The sequence below is a fragment of the Columba livia genome, chromosome 15, assembly GCF_036013475.1.
Source record: "Columba livia isolate bColLiv1 breed racing homer chromosome 15, bColLiv1.pat.W.v2, whole genome shotgun sequence".
NCBI lineage: Eukaryota > Metazoa > Chordata > Aves > Columbiformes > Columbidae > Columba > Columba livia.
Window position 1 is genome coordinate 14,955,212 of NC_088616.1, and position 14,797 is coordinate 14,970,008.

Sequence of the window (14,797 nt, forward strand, 5' to 3'; positions counted from 1 at the left end):
TTCTGTGTGTGTCCAAATCATCCCATTCATGTCCCACCGGCTCTGTGAACGGGGCCTTCCTAGTACCATTTCCCGTGTTTCTTTTGCAGTGGTCCATGACAAAGCCATGTACCTGCAGAAAGAGTAGGTTGTCTGCATTAGGCCTTGTAGTTTTTAGCTTGGTTGAATATAGGGTGTAATTAGAGCTGCCTGGTGTGAAGGACAGTGCTCCCTCAAGGGAACTGCAGTCGCTCAGTGACTGGAAGGCATTGGGTCCAGTTGAAACAGAGGGTCCATTGCTTTTGGCTCATGCAATCAATGACCCGTATCTGACATTCTGTTCCCAGAAATACATGGCCATAAAGCTGCTGTTCCTTCTTTCCTGCCATTCCTGTTGAGACTCTTGTCAGCCTCGCACTGGATTCCTTTCTGTCATGTTGCTGCTTGGTCTGCACTCTTGCTGCCTCTTGCCGTTTGTCTGCCTGCCTTGTGACGTGCTGGGAAGGTGCCGTCTGCATCGGGTGTCTTGGTGCCCTCTGCCGTGGTGCATGAACGCAAACTTGTCTTGCAGCATGGTGCTAACACCCTTGAGAGGGTCACAGCTTTCTGAAATCTTGCAAAGACTGCTCCCGGGTGTCAGCTTATCATTGGTTTTCTGCTTTTTGGTTCCTGCAGGTAGCATTGTAGTGATGTTAGATGGGTCCGTTCCATGAAATAAAATGGTCTGTTCCATGAAATAAAATACTGCTTGTAGCGGGGGGCGGAATTCTAGTGTCTTCTCTGGACTTGAAACCTCCTCTGGGCTGAAACACGACCTGATCTCAGTCTGCACTGTCTTCTGTTTACCTAAGGTCACACCCAGAGCTTAATGTGGCTGTCTGCAGGGCTAAGAAAAAGGCATTGCGTTCTTTCCAAGACTTTCAAAACAAACAGAAGCTCTGTTCTTTTGACTTTGAATTCATAACCACTGGCTGGAACTGGCCGTTTCCCTGCATCTTGCACCTCCCGTACATAACGATACCAAACCTTGGATGTTTACTGTGCTCCAGCTCAGCTATTTGAGAGGAGGATCAACCTTTAAGAACTTCAATCCAGAAGCTTTGGTCTCTATTGGATTACCCGAATAGCTCTGGCAGGAAATCAAAGTCAGGGTAGCTGAACAGAGATACATGTGGGTTTTCTAACCACAAATAGTAAATAGTTTATACTTGAAGTCATGTTTTCATATAGAAAGTGATCTTGCAGCATAGCTCAGTTAGCTGTGAAGTACTCATGATCTGCACAGGGCTTGGTAGAATTTATCATCTCTAAAATTAACTGATTATTCCCATTAGTTGGGTGGGTTTTATTTTGTTGGGTTTTTTTTTTTTTTTGCAAGCAATGATTCCTTTGTACTCAGGCTATACATGTTAAGCACCTAACTAGTATGTGCTGGCAAATCATACCTATGGAAGTTTATACCCTCAACAACGCTGAATGTGAGGAAAGGGGCTTTTTTTTCCTTTGGAGGAATGAAGAATAAACTTGTGTGCAATCTGCTGTGTTTGTCCCAGCTGACCGATAAGTGACTGAGAGGTGTGCTGTGGTGAACAGCACAAGCCGCCAGGAGAAGGGACCACAAGAGATCTTTTAGGTACTCTTTTTAGGGTAGCTGATGGTGTGGTGGAGGTATGGGTTGAAACTTGTCCTCTGTGCTGTTTTTGAAAGGGTAGATGAAGGGTGTATGGGCTCGTGGGTACTTCCAGTGAGAGTACGGGAAGAATGACTGCATTGTGCGTGTTCTTTAACCTTCTATGAAAGCTCCTCTTTTAAGGAAACTAAATGCAACTGTATACCTCATAGGTGCGTCAGGCCCTCTATCCCAGTTACCTCCAAATAGAGTCCAAGACCTCCTCAGCTCCGAATTGTGCTCAGGCTTTAAGCCTTTAGAAATACTTTTTAAAGGAGGTAAAGACTTAGTTAATTTAACTATGGAAAATATAGTTTGGTTTCATATCCATGTGGCTGGCAAGTGTCTGCTGATACATCTATATCTGCTCGCCTGTCCAGATATTGGATCTGTGTATTCCACAGCATCTTTCCCCTGCTTCCCAGCAGAGGATGCGCTGAGGACTTGGATGAGGGACTATGATCGACAGCATGTGGAGCAAAGTGGTCGCACATGGAGGCTACTGCAGTGACTGAAGACCCAGCTCACGCTGATAGAGCTGTGCTGGTTATGAGAGGTGCACAGTGAAGTGTTAGCCCTCTACTTCAGGTTTCAATCATAGTTATCATGGTCATTAACAACATGCTTTAACAGGAGTAGCTGGTTCAAGCTGTAATGGGAAAAGGTACAAAGGCGCAAAAATTCTGAGTTAAGGAGAGAACGTCAGCCCTAACTCTGACTACTCTGAGTCTTGATTTGTTCCTTATGTTGGATTGCAGGTAGGTTTGAATGTAAAATGCCCTCTGCTTGACTGTCCAAATCTCATGTTCCTGATTACTTTGTTTTAATGACATTTAATCAACTGTGGAGTGTTGTCTTGGTGGAGGAAGAAGTAAATTCTTTTTGACTTCTCCCTCCATGATGGGTGTACTTTGTACATCCTCAAAATGCAGTTCATCAAGTGGCCTTTCTTGATTTTGATGCTCTAAAGAATGTTGATGTTGCATGTTGTGTGCTGAACCTATGAGACTTGTCCAGGAAGATGCATGATAACCTTCCATGATCAGAGATTTTTTCTATATACTTCTTACCAAACCTTAGTACCTGGACGTTCTCTATTCATACTCATTTCCTGTTACATGTCACATACAGAATACGAATGGAAAACGAGCAATCAAATGCGTTTTTCCTTCTAAGACCCTCTTCTTGGCACATTGCTTGGCTGGCAGTTTGAGCATTGCACTACCTGAAATGTGCCCTACTTACTCTATGAGAAAGTTCTTTGACTTCTAAGCCTCTCTGAGCCCACTGGGTTAGTCCTATATGCTTTAATAATGCCCTAAAGTTTATTTCTGAAGCAGTATTCCCATTTAATAAACTGTATAGAACATAATCCTTAAACTGGCCCAGCTTGGTATTTTTCTACCTCTTTCCTTCTCACTGGCAAAAAAATACATTTTAAAAAGAGAAAGAACAGATGTACCTTTTGTCTTCTAAATATAGATGCCATTTCTGGGCCAGAGTTTTATATTAAGATCCATGTTCTGCAGAAAATTTTCCAATTATGGAAGACACTAAAAGATGCGTGTGCAAATAAGCCCCAGGTGTCTTCATCTTGTGCTGATGGGGTCAGCTCTGCCAAAGGAGCAGCTTCTCTCTTCTATTGTGCAGAGGTTCAGCCTGGGTCAGTCTTTGAAGGGAAAACTGATAAAATACTATTAATTCTCTGAAAACTTCTTTGGATAGCTGAGCTTTTGAGAGCCTAAAGATGCCTCATAATATTCTTTCCCAGTGGGCAAGATAAATCATACCTCCTGGTGTGGAACTGCCTTTTGGTCATCTCTTTGCCAGTTTAACTGGCTGCTTTATGTGGTTCAGTTTTAGAGGTGATAAAAAGTCAGTATGCTGAAGAGCACTCTTGGGAATTAAGATGTGGGTATTACAGAATTATTCAAGCTCCAGCTGGTATAAAAAGAGGGAAAAAATGTCTGTTCTTGTTGGTTGGTTGTTAGTATCATAGTAGCAGAATTCCAGAAGCAGTAATGTGGTCATGATGAAGGCATTGAACACATTGGCATAAAGACGCAAAGTCTTTTGTTCTTACCTCCAACTATTATTTACATGCTTTTCAGCTTGTTATTCAAAGCTGAATGGCATGTGTTACCTCAGTAGCTTCTGGGAGCTGTTTTGGATTACCTTGCTTAGAATAAAAAAGACGATATGAAAAACCAACCCCCTCGTACCAAAGCAACCTCTCATCTTTCTGACTTTCTCTTCTCACCCCCAAGCTGGAGTCCTGTCTACTGCTGCGTGGTACGCAGGTTGGATCCCAACCCGCAGTGGATTATTGCCCATCTGATAACTGTAGCTAATATCATCTGGTTTAATGGCAGCCTGTTTCCAACCTGACAGAGTCTGTTCTTTCTTGGGTGTGGATTGTTCAGAGATCCATTCTTTTCTTTCAAACGGCCCATCTGTGATGCATGCTGTCTTCTGATGCCCTCATTGCTGTAAAATGCAATGTGAAAATGCAGTGGACACCCATTTTCTTTTCAACCTCCTTTTCTGGTGTGGTTGAAAGCAACAACATGACTAAGAGAGGATGAAGATGTGAGGTGGGTTTTTATATCTGAAGCATTTTGATTTCCTCCTCTTCTCCCAAGGGAAGTACGGCATGTTCTGACTCAATGACTTCTATGTGGAGAGCTTGGATAAGCCGTTAGCCCATCTGCAGTGACCTGGCCAGCATCCTTGCAGCGGGCTGGCAGTATGTCACTCAGACTGGACTGTGCAGTGACTTGTGAAACTTTCCTTGTCAGAGCCAGCAGCTCTTTGATACACGTGCTGTAAATACAGACCATTTTATGCTGGGAGGTGGTCGTAATCTGTGGTTCGGTGTTTGCATTAGTCATTCTGACTTATTCTATTTGTTTTGTTTTCTTTTGTCTTGTCTTCCTCCAGTACACCTCCAGCATGAGAGCCAAATACCTCGCCACCAACCAACCTCGTCCAGATGCTGGCAGTGTGCATTAAAATGAAAAAGCAAAAGCAAAAAACAAACAAACAAACAAAACACAAAACCCACACGTGCAGTCAGACTAAACAATGTGCCAACTGCTGTGCCCCTGTGCTGTCCTCGTAGAACAATCCTGCAGTTCTGCCCAAAATCCAGTGCGGCTCCTTCTGTTTCTCCAGTCCAGACCGCCCTCCAACCTGGTACCCGCCCACTGGAGTGGAAGCCCCTTTTGAATTTAAGCCTTCAGCTTGTTGTACCTGATGTATGAGAGAGCGCAAGCATGTGTGGGCAAGCAACCGAGAGCACCCAGGCAAGAAACTGGGTCTATCTGCCTGGGGGTCGACTTATTAGAGTATCCTATCAGAAAAAGTTGGTGAATCTCTTCTGCCCCTTTTTTTCCCTTTCTGTTCCCCAGAGGGACTCGGTGAAAGGTGGTGATAGATCATCTCCTACAGTGGGATCAGCGGTGTGTCAAATGCTGAGGCAGCAGAGGTTTGGTGCCTGTGACTAGTGTACAATGCTGAGTCAGTGCACGATGCAGCATTTTGGGGGGGGAATCCTCTGGTCTGGTGCCTCGTGTGAGGGAGGAGGGAAACTCCTTCCTCATGGTGTCACTGCATATCCACTGTAATTTGGGAGCCTGAGGCTCTCCTAGAGCAAACCATTCCACTATCCTGGGTAACTTTAAAAAAAAAGTCCATTAAGAAAATGCCTTTTTGTTTCCCACTCTATCCAGCATGTGAATCCTTGAGGAGGAGCATGGGGTCCCAGCACCAGTCAGGTACACTGTCCATGGCTCTGAACTGACCTCTGCTCCACCAGGGTAGCCCAGGTAGTTGCAGATGGTGTTCTGGGTGCTGCCTCTATGAGGCCGACACGCAGATCAAACAGGAGCCAGCAACCCACTTGGTGCCAAATTTTTCCAGAAAAAGACTTGTAAGACTTTATGTGGGGTATTTTTGCACTAGTTTCAGCTCTCTGATGCTAGATCTTATGGGACAGTCAGCTTGTGAAAGCGAGAGAGACTGGAAGCACCAATGGATTTATAGCATATACAGGCTCTCCCTGCAGGAGTGACCTGCTGGACTTTTTTAAATCATAATTTACAGCACAGGGTTGCTGAACTAACATTAATGGAGTTCTTTGGAGCCTCAGTCCTATAGCTCACAAGATCGTCAATGTATCTTTTCCTGTGTTCCAGAGTCAGAAACCCAAATGACATCTGGAGAATATTGTGACTGTCAGAACATGTTTTTGATTTTATTCTGTTTTGTTCCTCAAGGCACATTGCTAACCACTATCTGACCATATTAAGGCACATGTAAGGCATTTTTCTAGACGTGAGGCAGAACAAGGCTTGCGAAGGGGCAGCTGGGTGCCTGCAGAAGGCAACATCCTCCATTGGTGCTGTACTTTCCACTGAAGAGCCGTGCTCTGAGGGCATTGATGGCTTCCCACTGGAAGAGGAGACTGTCTCCTGCGAGGTGCTGTTGAGTACTGCCCTTTCAATAGGGTAACTATGATATTCCTTTTTGTCTTTTTTACCTTTGAGCAGGGACATCTTAGTGTAGCTGCTGAGCATTATATTAAATAACCGGCAGAAGAAACAAAGTGGGAAACGTCTCTCAAACTGGAGTTGAGCCATTGGCAGAGGCAGTTAGTCTTCACCTCGGTGATGTTCAGACTCGGTGTCTGTTTAACCACGTTTGCTGTACGGGGCACAGAATCTACCAATCTGCCTTTACTCAAGTCAGTTGCCTTCTTGCAGTGAGGTTGGAATTGCTCCTAGCAGGTAGCTAACTAGAATGATGGTATGTGCTTTAAAATCGTACCAGCTCTGTGGAAGAGCAAGCTCTGAGACTCCTCTTAAGACAGAAACCACTAATGGACTTTGAAACCTGTAGGTCAGCTCTTTCCATTCAAAGGAGTGAGGGAGACGGGGAGGAGGTGCCACCATGCAAACAGGAAGAGAAGGTTTTGGAGACAACTTCATGCTTCACAACTTCACCATAAATCTCTGGAAGCAGGATTTTCTTGCTCAGGTCTGAGTACGCCCTTTCAAACATGTCTGGGCTTCACAATAAAACATACCTCTGCATTATCAAATAACAAGGGCAGGGAATCGTAGTCACAGGTGGTATGGAGGGACATTGTGGCTCAAGGGCACCAGGTTTTCCACCCTGTCTCAAAGCCTATCAGGAGACATGGGTGTGCAAGCATGGGGCATGATCAGCTTGCAGGGCATGCAACAGATATCTGGGGACAACTGAACCTTCCCCTCGCTTTGAAGAAGCAAGAGCCATATAATCCTTATTAAGACTGAGTTGTTCTGTCGTCATCTCTCCTTGCAAGGATGTGCTTAGAATGCTACGTAGACTACCAGTTTCAGGGGAGCTGCCCTAAAATCTGTGGCCTGGTCCTACTCAATGAAGGCAAGTGTTTTGAAGGCTGAAGGGTGTGGGGAACCTTGTGGAAACAAGTTCTTCTGTATATTGACTGTTCTGTATACAGAATGCATCCTGAGCATGTGTGTGACTGCACTTTGGGTCAGATCTGCATTGTCGCGGTGGTGTTGTCTGTGCCAGCGGGGATAACGAGGGAGCGAGTCTTTGCCTTTTTGTTTGCAGCATCTGGTGGAGCGGCCGCTTTGACCGGTTTCATTCCAAGGTTTGACGTAGCCACTCATAACATCCAGAACAACTTCTGGGAATATTTGGGGCTTGCAGCAAGGCACAGATGTGGAGATATGTGCTCTGTGACTTCAAACTGTAACTGGAAAGAATGTTATGGAGATAATACTTTGCTCTCTGGAGGCCAGCATAACGTGACTGCAGTGTGAGCTGTGTACCTTTGTCCAGCCAGCACTTCCTTTACTTGACATGGATATTGCACTTTTGTAAAGCATCCTGGAACTCTGCTGCCCCACTGCATGCTGTGCAGAGCGCTGGATAGGAAACACAGACAAATGGGTTTCTTTTGGTTTATTATTACTTTTGGGTTTTTTTAATTTTATTTTACTGGAAGCTTGAGCAACAGTGTGGCATTTCTGCAGGCTGGTCTGAATGGATCTGCTGAAGAACAGATGGCCTTTGCCTATTCTTATGGCTGCGACATAATCAGTCTCATCCATATGGTCACATTTTGTCTGAGGAGTGGACTTTGCAAAGCCAAGATCTCCCAGACTCTGTGCCTCCCTCTCGGGTGAACAGCAGGTGCTATCTGGCGAAGACTCATCTGTTCTAGATGACATTCATGGTTGAGGGAGTCCAAACTCTTCAAGCTGTAGGAGGTAAAGCTGTAGAGACTTCTCTCTCTTCCACTGTGTCTCTCTGGTTTTAATGTGACAAAATGCCAAGGCCATATCACTTGGTGTGTCCCAGCTGACCTTATTGAAACGTTACTCATCTTACTGGTTGCTAGCAAAAGGGTCCAGAATTCAGGGGAGATGCGATTGGCCTCTGGACACCTCCAGATGAAAGGCAGCTTGTCTGGTTGAAGGTGACTGCATCGGTGAAGACGCTTCATGTTACTTTTTCAGAAGCACAAATGTGGTCATTGGCTTGTCTGGTTGGCTTGGTTTATTTCCACTGCATCATCATGTGTGAATGACACTTTCTTTTGGAACTGAGAACTCTTCCAAGCACACAAACATCTCCACAATGTGAAATGTAAATAGCATGTTGGACTCTCGTGTCCAGTGTTCAAGACTGCATTGTAATTGTAAAGGAAATCGAATCGAGACTTGGCTGTGAATTTCTTGTGCTGTCTTGGGAATTATAACTGTAGTGTTTGTATCCTGTATGTATTATTAAACTGATTTCATTTTATGTGCTGATAAAAGGGTTCAAGCTAAGATTTTTAGCGTGCATCCATGTATCCAAATGTGAAGGATGGAGTGCTCCCTTTCCCTCCTGTCCTTTTTAAGTTTTCTCCATTTGATAGGTGTTAATTTTCCGTGTACAGTCGTCTCAGCCAAGATGCAAGGATGCTCATTTGAGTGCTTTGAGGGGGACACAGTGCATGGGGTTTTAAGTGATCCTAAGTTAGGATTTCCATAGCAGTTCCCTGAAAATACATGAAAAGTTTGGCCTTTCTGAGAGTAAACCGTTTCTCAGGGGGTCTGCTTAGCCATCGCTCATGAGAGCTTTGAGTGCTGCAGGGTGGCAGCAGACAGGAGTGGGTGGATACCCGTAAGAGCAAGGTACAGGTACCTGTGTGGATAAACCCATCGCTTCTGGTCCCACCTTCTTTCTAGCAGCAACTGGAGTACCCTGCTGAGCCCTTTGAAGAAAAGAGAGGTGTCTTGGCTTGTTGATTCCAGCCACCCCACCTGATCCAGTAGATGAGGTGGGTGGGTTTTCCTTTAGCTAGGGAGGGGAGGTGTCTTTGAAGTACTGCCTACCTGGGGACCAAGGAGAAGCCGAAGCCTTCTCCAACTCAACGAGTGAACATCTCTTGAGTGGGAGGAGAAAAGCCCTCCAGGCAGATACTAAGGAGTTAGACCTAATACCTTGAGAGAAGAGACCCAACAAGACTTAATCTGTACATTTAACTGGGTGGCTTCTTTCATCACAGCCTACTCTCATTTTCTATAAATGGTTTGTGTGCATGCTATAGGTGGCCTCCCTAGTCATTCCAGGAGGCCCAGCAGAAGCGTGGGGTGTTTTGGTAGCAGTTCCTAGAGGAACAGCCAGTGATCTGTGCTTTCGGATCTCCTGCTGAGCTGGGATGGTGAATATGTTGCCCAGCTGGGGGAGAGAAGGGACAGGTCACTGGTGGCCTGGAGCTCCTGGGTGCTCACCCAGCCCCTGTGGCTGTGTGTATGAACAAAGTGGAACATAAACTGATGTACAACCAGAAAGTTCAAAAAATTCCTTTCCTCAAGAGGGATAACTGTAGCATGAAGCTCTTAGGTGCTCTGCATATTTGATACCACATTGCTCCTCACTATGCAATTCCCACCTCCTTCCTTCCTCTTCCTCCTCTGATCTCACACCAAGACTTCTCCAGCGGCTGCTGCCCAGGAGGCCACTGAAGTCCCAGAAAAGCTTCATTTCTTTCCTCGTCCTCTGCACTGGGTCCAGGTGCCCAGCCGTCGCGTCGCGTGCCTCAGGTCCCTTGGTAACGGGAGGCCCCATGAGTTTTGTTCACATCATTCAGAGGGAAGTTTTCTTTCTTGGACACTGTGCACAGAAACCTAATGGTGAACATGTACCTGGCCTTTTTGTAACTTTTCTGTTTTTTCTTCTTAACCATAATGGTTGTATATCATACCACTTTATATACATATATAATATATAAATATATATAATTTTTTTAAAAACTTTGGACCTGCTAGTTTCTTTCAAGTGTTCCTGCACTTACCCAAAATGTTTTTAAATTGTGAGGGTTAAAGAGGATTGAGCCCATTTTTGTATCTTTACTTTTAATTCTGTAGTTCTATTGATTGTAATGTAGCTATTTTTTACTGTAACTTTTTGGTTTGCAAATACTAAACAAAAAAACCTAAATGTAATTTCTGTGGTTTCTATTCAGCCTGGGTTTCATGTTTTAAAAATAAACAATTTAAAAGCACTGCTCCTCTTCATTGTTTCTTCTTTTCTCTTTTCTTTTTTGGTCCATAAGCCTACCTCAGTTTTCATTACCTTTGATACTCTGTGGTAGATCCATGAGGTGGGGATGGGCAGTAGAGCATTGAAGTCTAATAGCTGGTAGAGGATGGAAGGAATAGGAATGTGAGTGCCCAGTTATTAGTGTCACATGTGCTAATATGTGAGATGAAGTGTGTGCACATGTATGAGCAGGGCTGCTTTCTTCCTTTGCTTCTAGGTCTCAACCTGATCTGCTTGCTGTTAGAAACTGTAGGCTTTGGGATTTCAAATTCAATTTGAAGACTGGACTGTTACAATTGAATTGGACAGCTTCAGAAAAGCCTCTGAAGAAAAAATGATCGATATGGGCATTTCCTCCAGGGGAAGCTGCACTAATCCTGCTTTACAACGAGGCGGCTTGTACCTCGAGGAGGTTTGGGGGGAGCCTGGGTGGGTGCCGTGGTGGGACCGTCCTTGTACTGGTGCCTCTGGGGCTACAGGAGCTGCTGCAGAAGATGCTGGAGCAGCTGGGGGACGTGGCCATCGGGCTTTGGAGATATTCGCCCAGCACAGGGGACACCCCCAGCCCCCTCTGCTGCTTTGCTTATGCTGCATGGGAGCAGCAGTGAATGCAAGCGGCTCGTGTTCACCAGCAGAAGTGCAAGTAGTGTGGAAATATGGTATGGAGGGATGAGGGTGGACACCAACAGCTCAGCCGCTGCAATGGCATCCCTCTGCGGGAGATGCACGTACATACGTGCCTTCGGTAGCATCGCGTGGGGAGCTGGAGCAGCTCAGCGTGGGCTCGTCTTTCTCTGCTCTGCCCCAGGCTGTTTGGGTTTCTCTGTAGTTCTTCATTTGTACTGTTCTCTGATCGCAGGCCCATTCTCCTGCATCCCTATCAAGTAATGAATTGAAACCTTTACCTTCTTGTAATTCTCTCGATCTGTTTTATGCCTGATCCTATCAGCCAAATCGAGGGATTGGGCTCCTGGCTCCATTCTGCACTGTTCTTACCCCAGTCTCAGCCCATCCCTTGCCAATTGTGGGTCTTGGGGAAACTCCTCACCACCGAACTACGCTAAAGCCGAACAGCATCTCCTGCTGCCTAAACGCAGACCCCAGGACGGGGGGAGCAGAGCAGCCCCTCACGCAGGAGTGCAGGTCTTTTGTGGGGGATGGAAACACCTGTGGGGTGGGAAGGGACATGGAAAATCCCTTTGGCAGGATTTGGTGACAGTGGGTAGCTCTGTCTATGCCGACTACTCTTGATCTGAATGGGTTAAAGCAGAAAGCTCCCAAACTCCGCAGCGATGCTGTAAGGACCAGGGTGACGGTCCTGAATGTCACCACTAAGTGGCAGAGCCAGTCTGAAAGCTATTGAAGAGGGGACAGAATCCTGCACCCTGCGTCATGAGCTGGGATCCCAGGCACCCTCCTCCTGGGTGCTGCTGGCCCTGTCCCGCTCCCCATGGAAGCGTGCGTACGGTTTACTTGGAAGGCTGGACTGCTCTAAGCCAGGATTTAACTCTGGTTTAATTAATACTGTATTTTTTTTAAGCACTGTGTATGTTTGTATGGCTGAAACCCACGGCCTTGCTCTCGAGTCCTGCCCATCGGTACAGTGCAGAACCACAGAAGGCGTTTTGCTGCTTTTCACCCCCATGGCTGTGAATCTCAACAGACACCGTTTTTGCTCCCTCCACTGACAACTGACAGATCTTCCTCCCCATTTCTTTTATTTTTATAAAAGAGGAATCCATGTTTTCCTTCCTTATCCCTGATGAGAAATGATTAAACCTGCTTTTTGATGCAAAGGGCTTGGAGCAGTCAAGGGAATCTGATGGTGTGAGGGAAAATAAAGCTCCCATCAGTGTCAGCATGTAAATATTTTACCAGGTTTATGGAGTCCCACCAGGGATAGGAATATGTGAAGGCCACCTGCCCAGTGACCCCTCCCAGTGCTTTCCAGCCGTCCCCAGCAGCTGCAGGCTTTGCTCACCCAGCTGCCCCACTCCCCATCCCAGCACCTTAAATGATGCAGAGCTGGGAGAAAATGGGGGAGGGTGAAGTATGTGTTTGAGTAAACCTTGTCTTCTGATCAGCCTTCAGTAGTGGTCTGTTAGATCTCTGTGCTCAAAGATAAGGCAGGGAGAGATGCCCTGGGGAGATGCTTTCAAATGTATTTGTTCCTGTGGTGTGCTGAGCTCTGCCAACAGGAGCGTTTTCTCTGGGAGAAGCTGGTGGCTGCAGTGTGCTCACTGGGACACGGCTACTAACTTCATGTCCCCATCTCCTGTCACCTCTTGGGGTGGGAAATAGCACGTGCTACAGGTAATGCTTTCTGCTGAACGTGGCACCGTGCATGCAGTATCTGCTGCTGCTGCTGAAGCCTGGGTGCACCCAGCTTCTTTCATCAGATGCACTGAGAGCTGGAGTCACAGCTTTTTTGCTGGGGTCTCTGTCAGGACTTTGCCTCCCTGCGTGTCCGAGGAAGGCAGCTAAATTGCTCCTTCTCTCCTTCAACCCCTTCTGAAGCACCCCCGTCCTCAAGGAATGATCCCATCTCCCTGTCCCGCTCTGCTGGACCACGTCTGCTTTCAGGAGGTCATGGCCACTCCTCGTCTTGTGGGGGAGGCCAGGACTGATTGCTGAGCACCTGCTGACCGCTCAGCTTGAAAGAAAAGCCTGAACGAGGATACTCCAATCAGTCTGACCACACGGGGATGCTGAAGTCCTGCTCTTGGCAGCTGGAAGGGTTTGCAAGCAGAGGCAGCCACAGGAGGGACAAGGGGAGAGATGGCTCCTCTGCACCCCGGGTTGTGTTTGCAGCCCAGACTGGACCAGCTCTGCGGGTCACAACGCCATGGTGCAGAAGGACGTGACCACCCGGCACATCTGCCTTCACCAGCACAGGTGGCCGGGCAGAGATGAGCGTGGCCTGGCTGCAGCCACCACAGGTCACAGGTCTGGCCACCATGACGGAGCAGCCGGTCACGTTGCTGTGCCCTTGTGTAGTAGCAAGGGGATGGATGGTGGCAGGAGCAGAAGGACTGCGGCTGATGTCTCTATTACTGCAGGTGGGACTGCAGGACCGTTAGCCTTGACTCTGCAGACAGGACTGTCCCTGGATCAGGTCACGTTTTTCACCATGACCTCATCAAAAATACCTGCTCAGGGATATTTTTTTAATCCTGCGTTGGTCCGTGGAGGGGAGCGGGAGGAAGCACAGCTCCCTTCTCACTGAGAGCCGTTGCAGATGTTGGTGCTGGAGCCTTTCTCTTGCTTCCTCTTCCCACCAGCCAAACACCATGGGACCTGGCACTTGCACCCCGTAAATCACTCAGTCACTCATGATCCGCTGCAAACACGGCTGCTCTGGGGCCAGGGGATGGGCTGTTTGGGCAGGGAGCCAGCATGCCCCCCCACACACACTTCTAACCCAACAGCCCATCCTGTGCCCCCCTAAGATAAGGGGATGCTCCCCAGGCTGAGGCGGACACAGCTGGAGCATCACCCAGCGCTGACTGCCACAGTGCCACTGCTTTGCTGTGCTGTGTCACTGCTGCTTTCATCCCCCTGCTCTCTGCAGGGAGAGGCATAAACCAGGCACCGTACCCCCAGCCACCCCGTTTTTGGGGCAGAGAAACAGAAGGGGACACATCTGCTGAGGATGAGGATGGAAGAGATGGGAACAGGGCTGTACAACGGTGCTGCAGCTTCATGGGTTTCATCCGGCAGCATCGTGGGAAGTGTTTCCAGCTGCTTTTAAGATGCTCAATTCATCTCCTCCTCCTCTCTTGGCTTCCAAACAGCTACAGGAGCAGAGCTGGCCCTGCTGTGTGGCTGAGGCTGTGGGGAGGGAATTGGTTTTGATCTTTAAAGTCAGAAAGAGAAGAATAAACTTTGGAGGGCTTGCGAGGTATTTATTTTAACCACCTTCAGGTGATGCAGGGGTAGGAACTGGGAAGATGAAAAAATAAAGGTGAGGTGGGCAATGGCTTGGAACTGTTGAAGGGGGCTGCCTGGCACACCTCAGAGCTTTGGCTTGGCTGTCCTGCAGCCATCACTGTCTGTTGCAGTGTTTTGCAATCCCGTGCTCCAAAACAGCTGATGCTAGTGGGGAATTTAGTGTCCTCCAGCTGCACGGAGCTGCTGGGGTGCAGCTCATGCCCCCATGAGGACCCAAGCCCCACCAGCACTGGGATGGGTGACTCCCAAAGCTGCATCTGGAACACTCTGTGCATTGCTCAGGCCCTGCGATTTGACCACTTTTGTGTTCATTTCCCACAAATATTCCAGTCTGCTGGGCCAGTGAGGCTGGAAGTGGGGCTTGGACTTGATTCACATGAGTTTCATCATCTCCCAACACCACCCCCTCCCACCCCCAAGGCTCAAATATTTCTCACCGCTGTAGGTGCCAGGACGGGTGTTCATCCTATCACACAGCTCCCCAGTGAGAAGTCCCCATGCAGCAGCCGGGCTGGGAAAGCCGTGATTCACACAAAGTCCAGGATAATGAGTAAATGCAAATTAAAACAACAACAACAAAATTGGAGGAAG

At 47.4% G+C, this 14,797-nt stretch overlaps 1 protein-coding gene across 5 annotated transcripts in view; it reads left to right on the forward strand.

Annotated features, from left to right (window-relative positions):
• TTYH3 (tweety family member 3) overlaps positions 1-10,217 on the forward strand; it is a 77,876-nt gene extending 67,659 nt beyond the window's left edge. For 2 of the 5 annotated variants that reach the window (XM_065031464.1, XM_065031465.1), the window contains one exon: positions 4,589-8,483. In XM_065031464.1, coding sequence (XP_064887536.1) covers positions 4,589-4,660 — 72 coding nt within the window. In that variant the 3' untranslated portion in view covers positions 4,661-8,483. Of the gene's footprint in view, positions 1-4,588 lie in introns of all 5 variants that reach the window. The other 3 variants (XM_065031461.1, XM_065031462.1, XM_065031463.1) reach the window with 2 other exon arrangements.
• Positions 10,218-14,797: the final 4,580 nt, after the last annotated feature.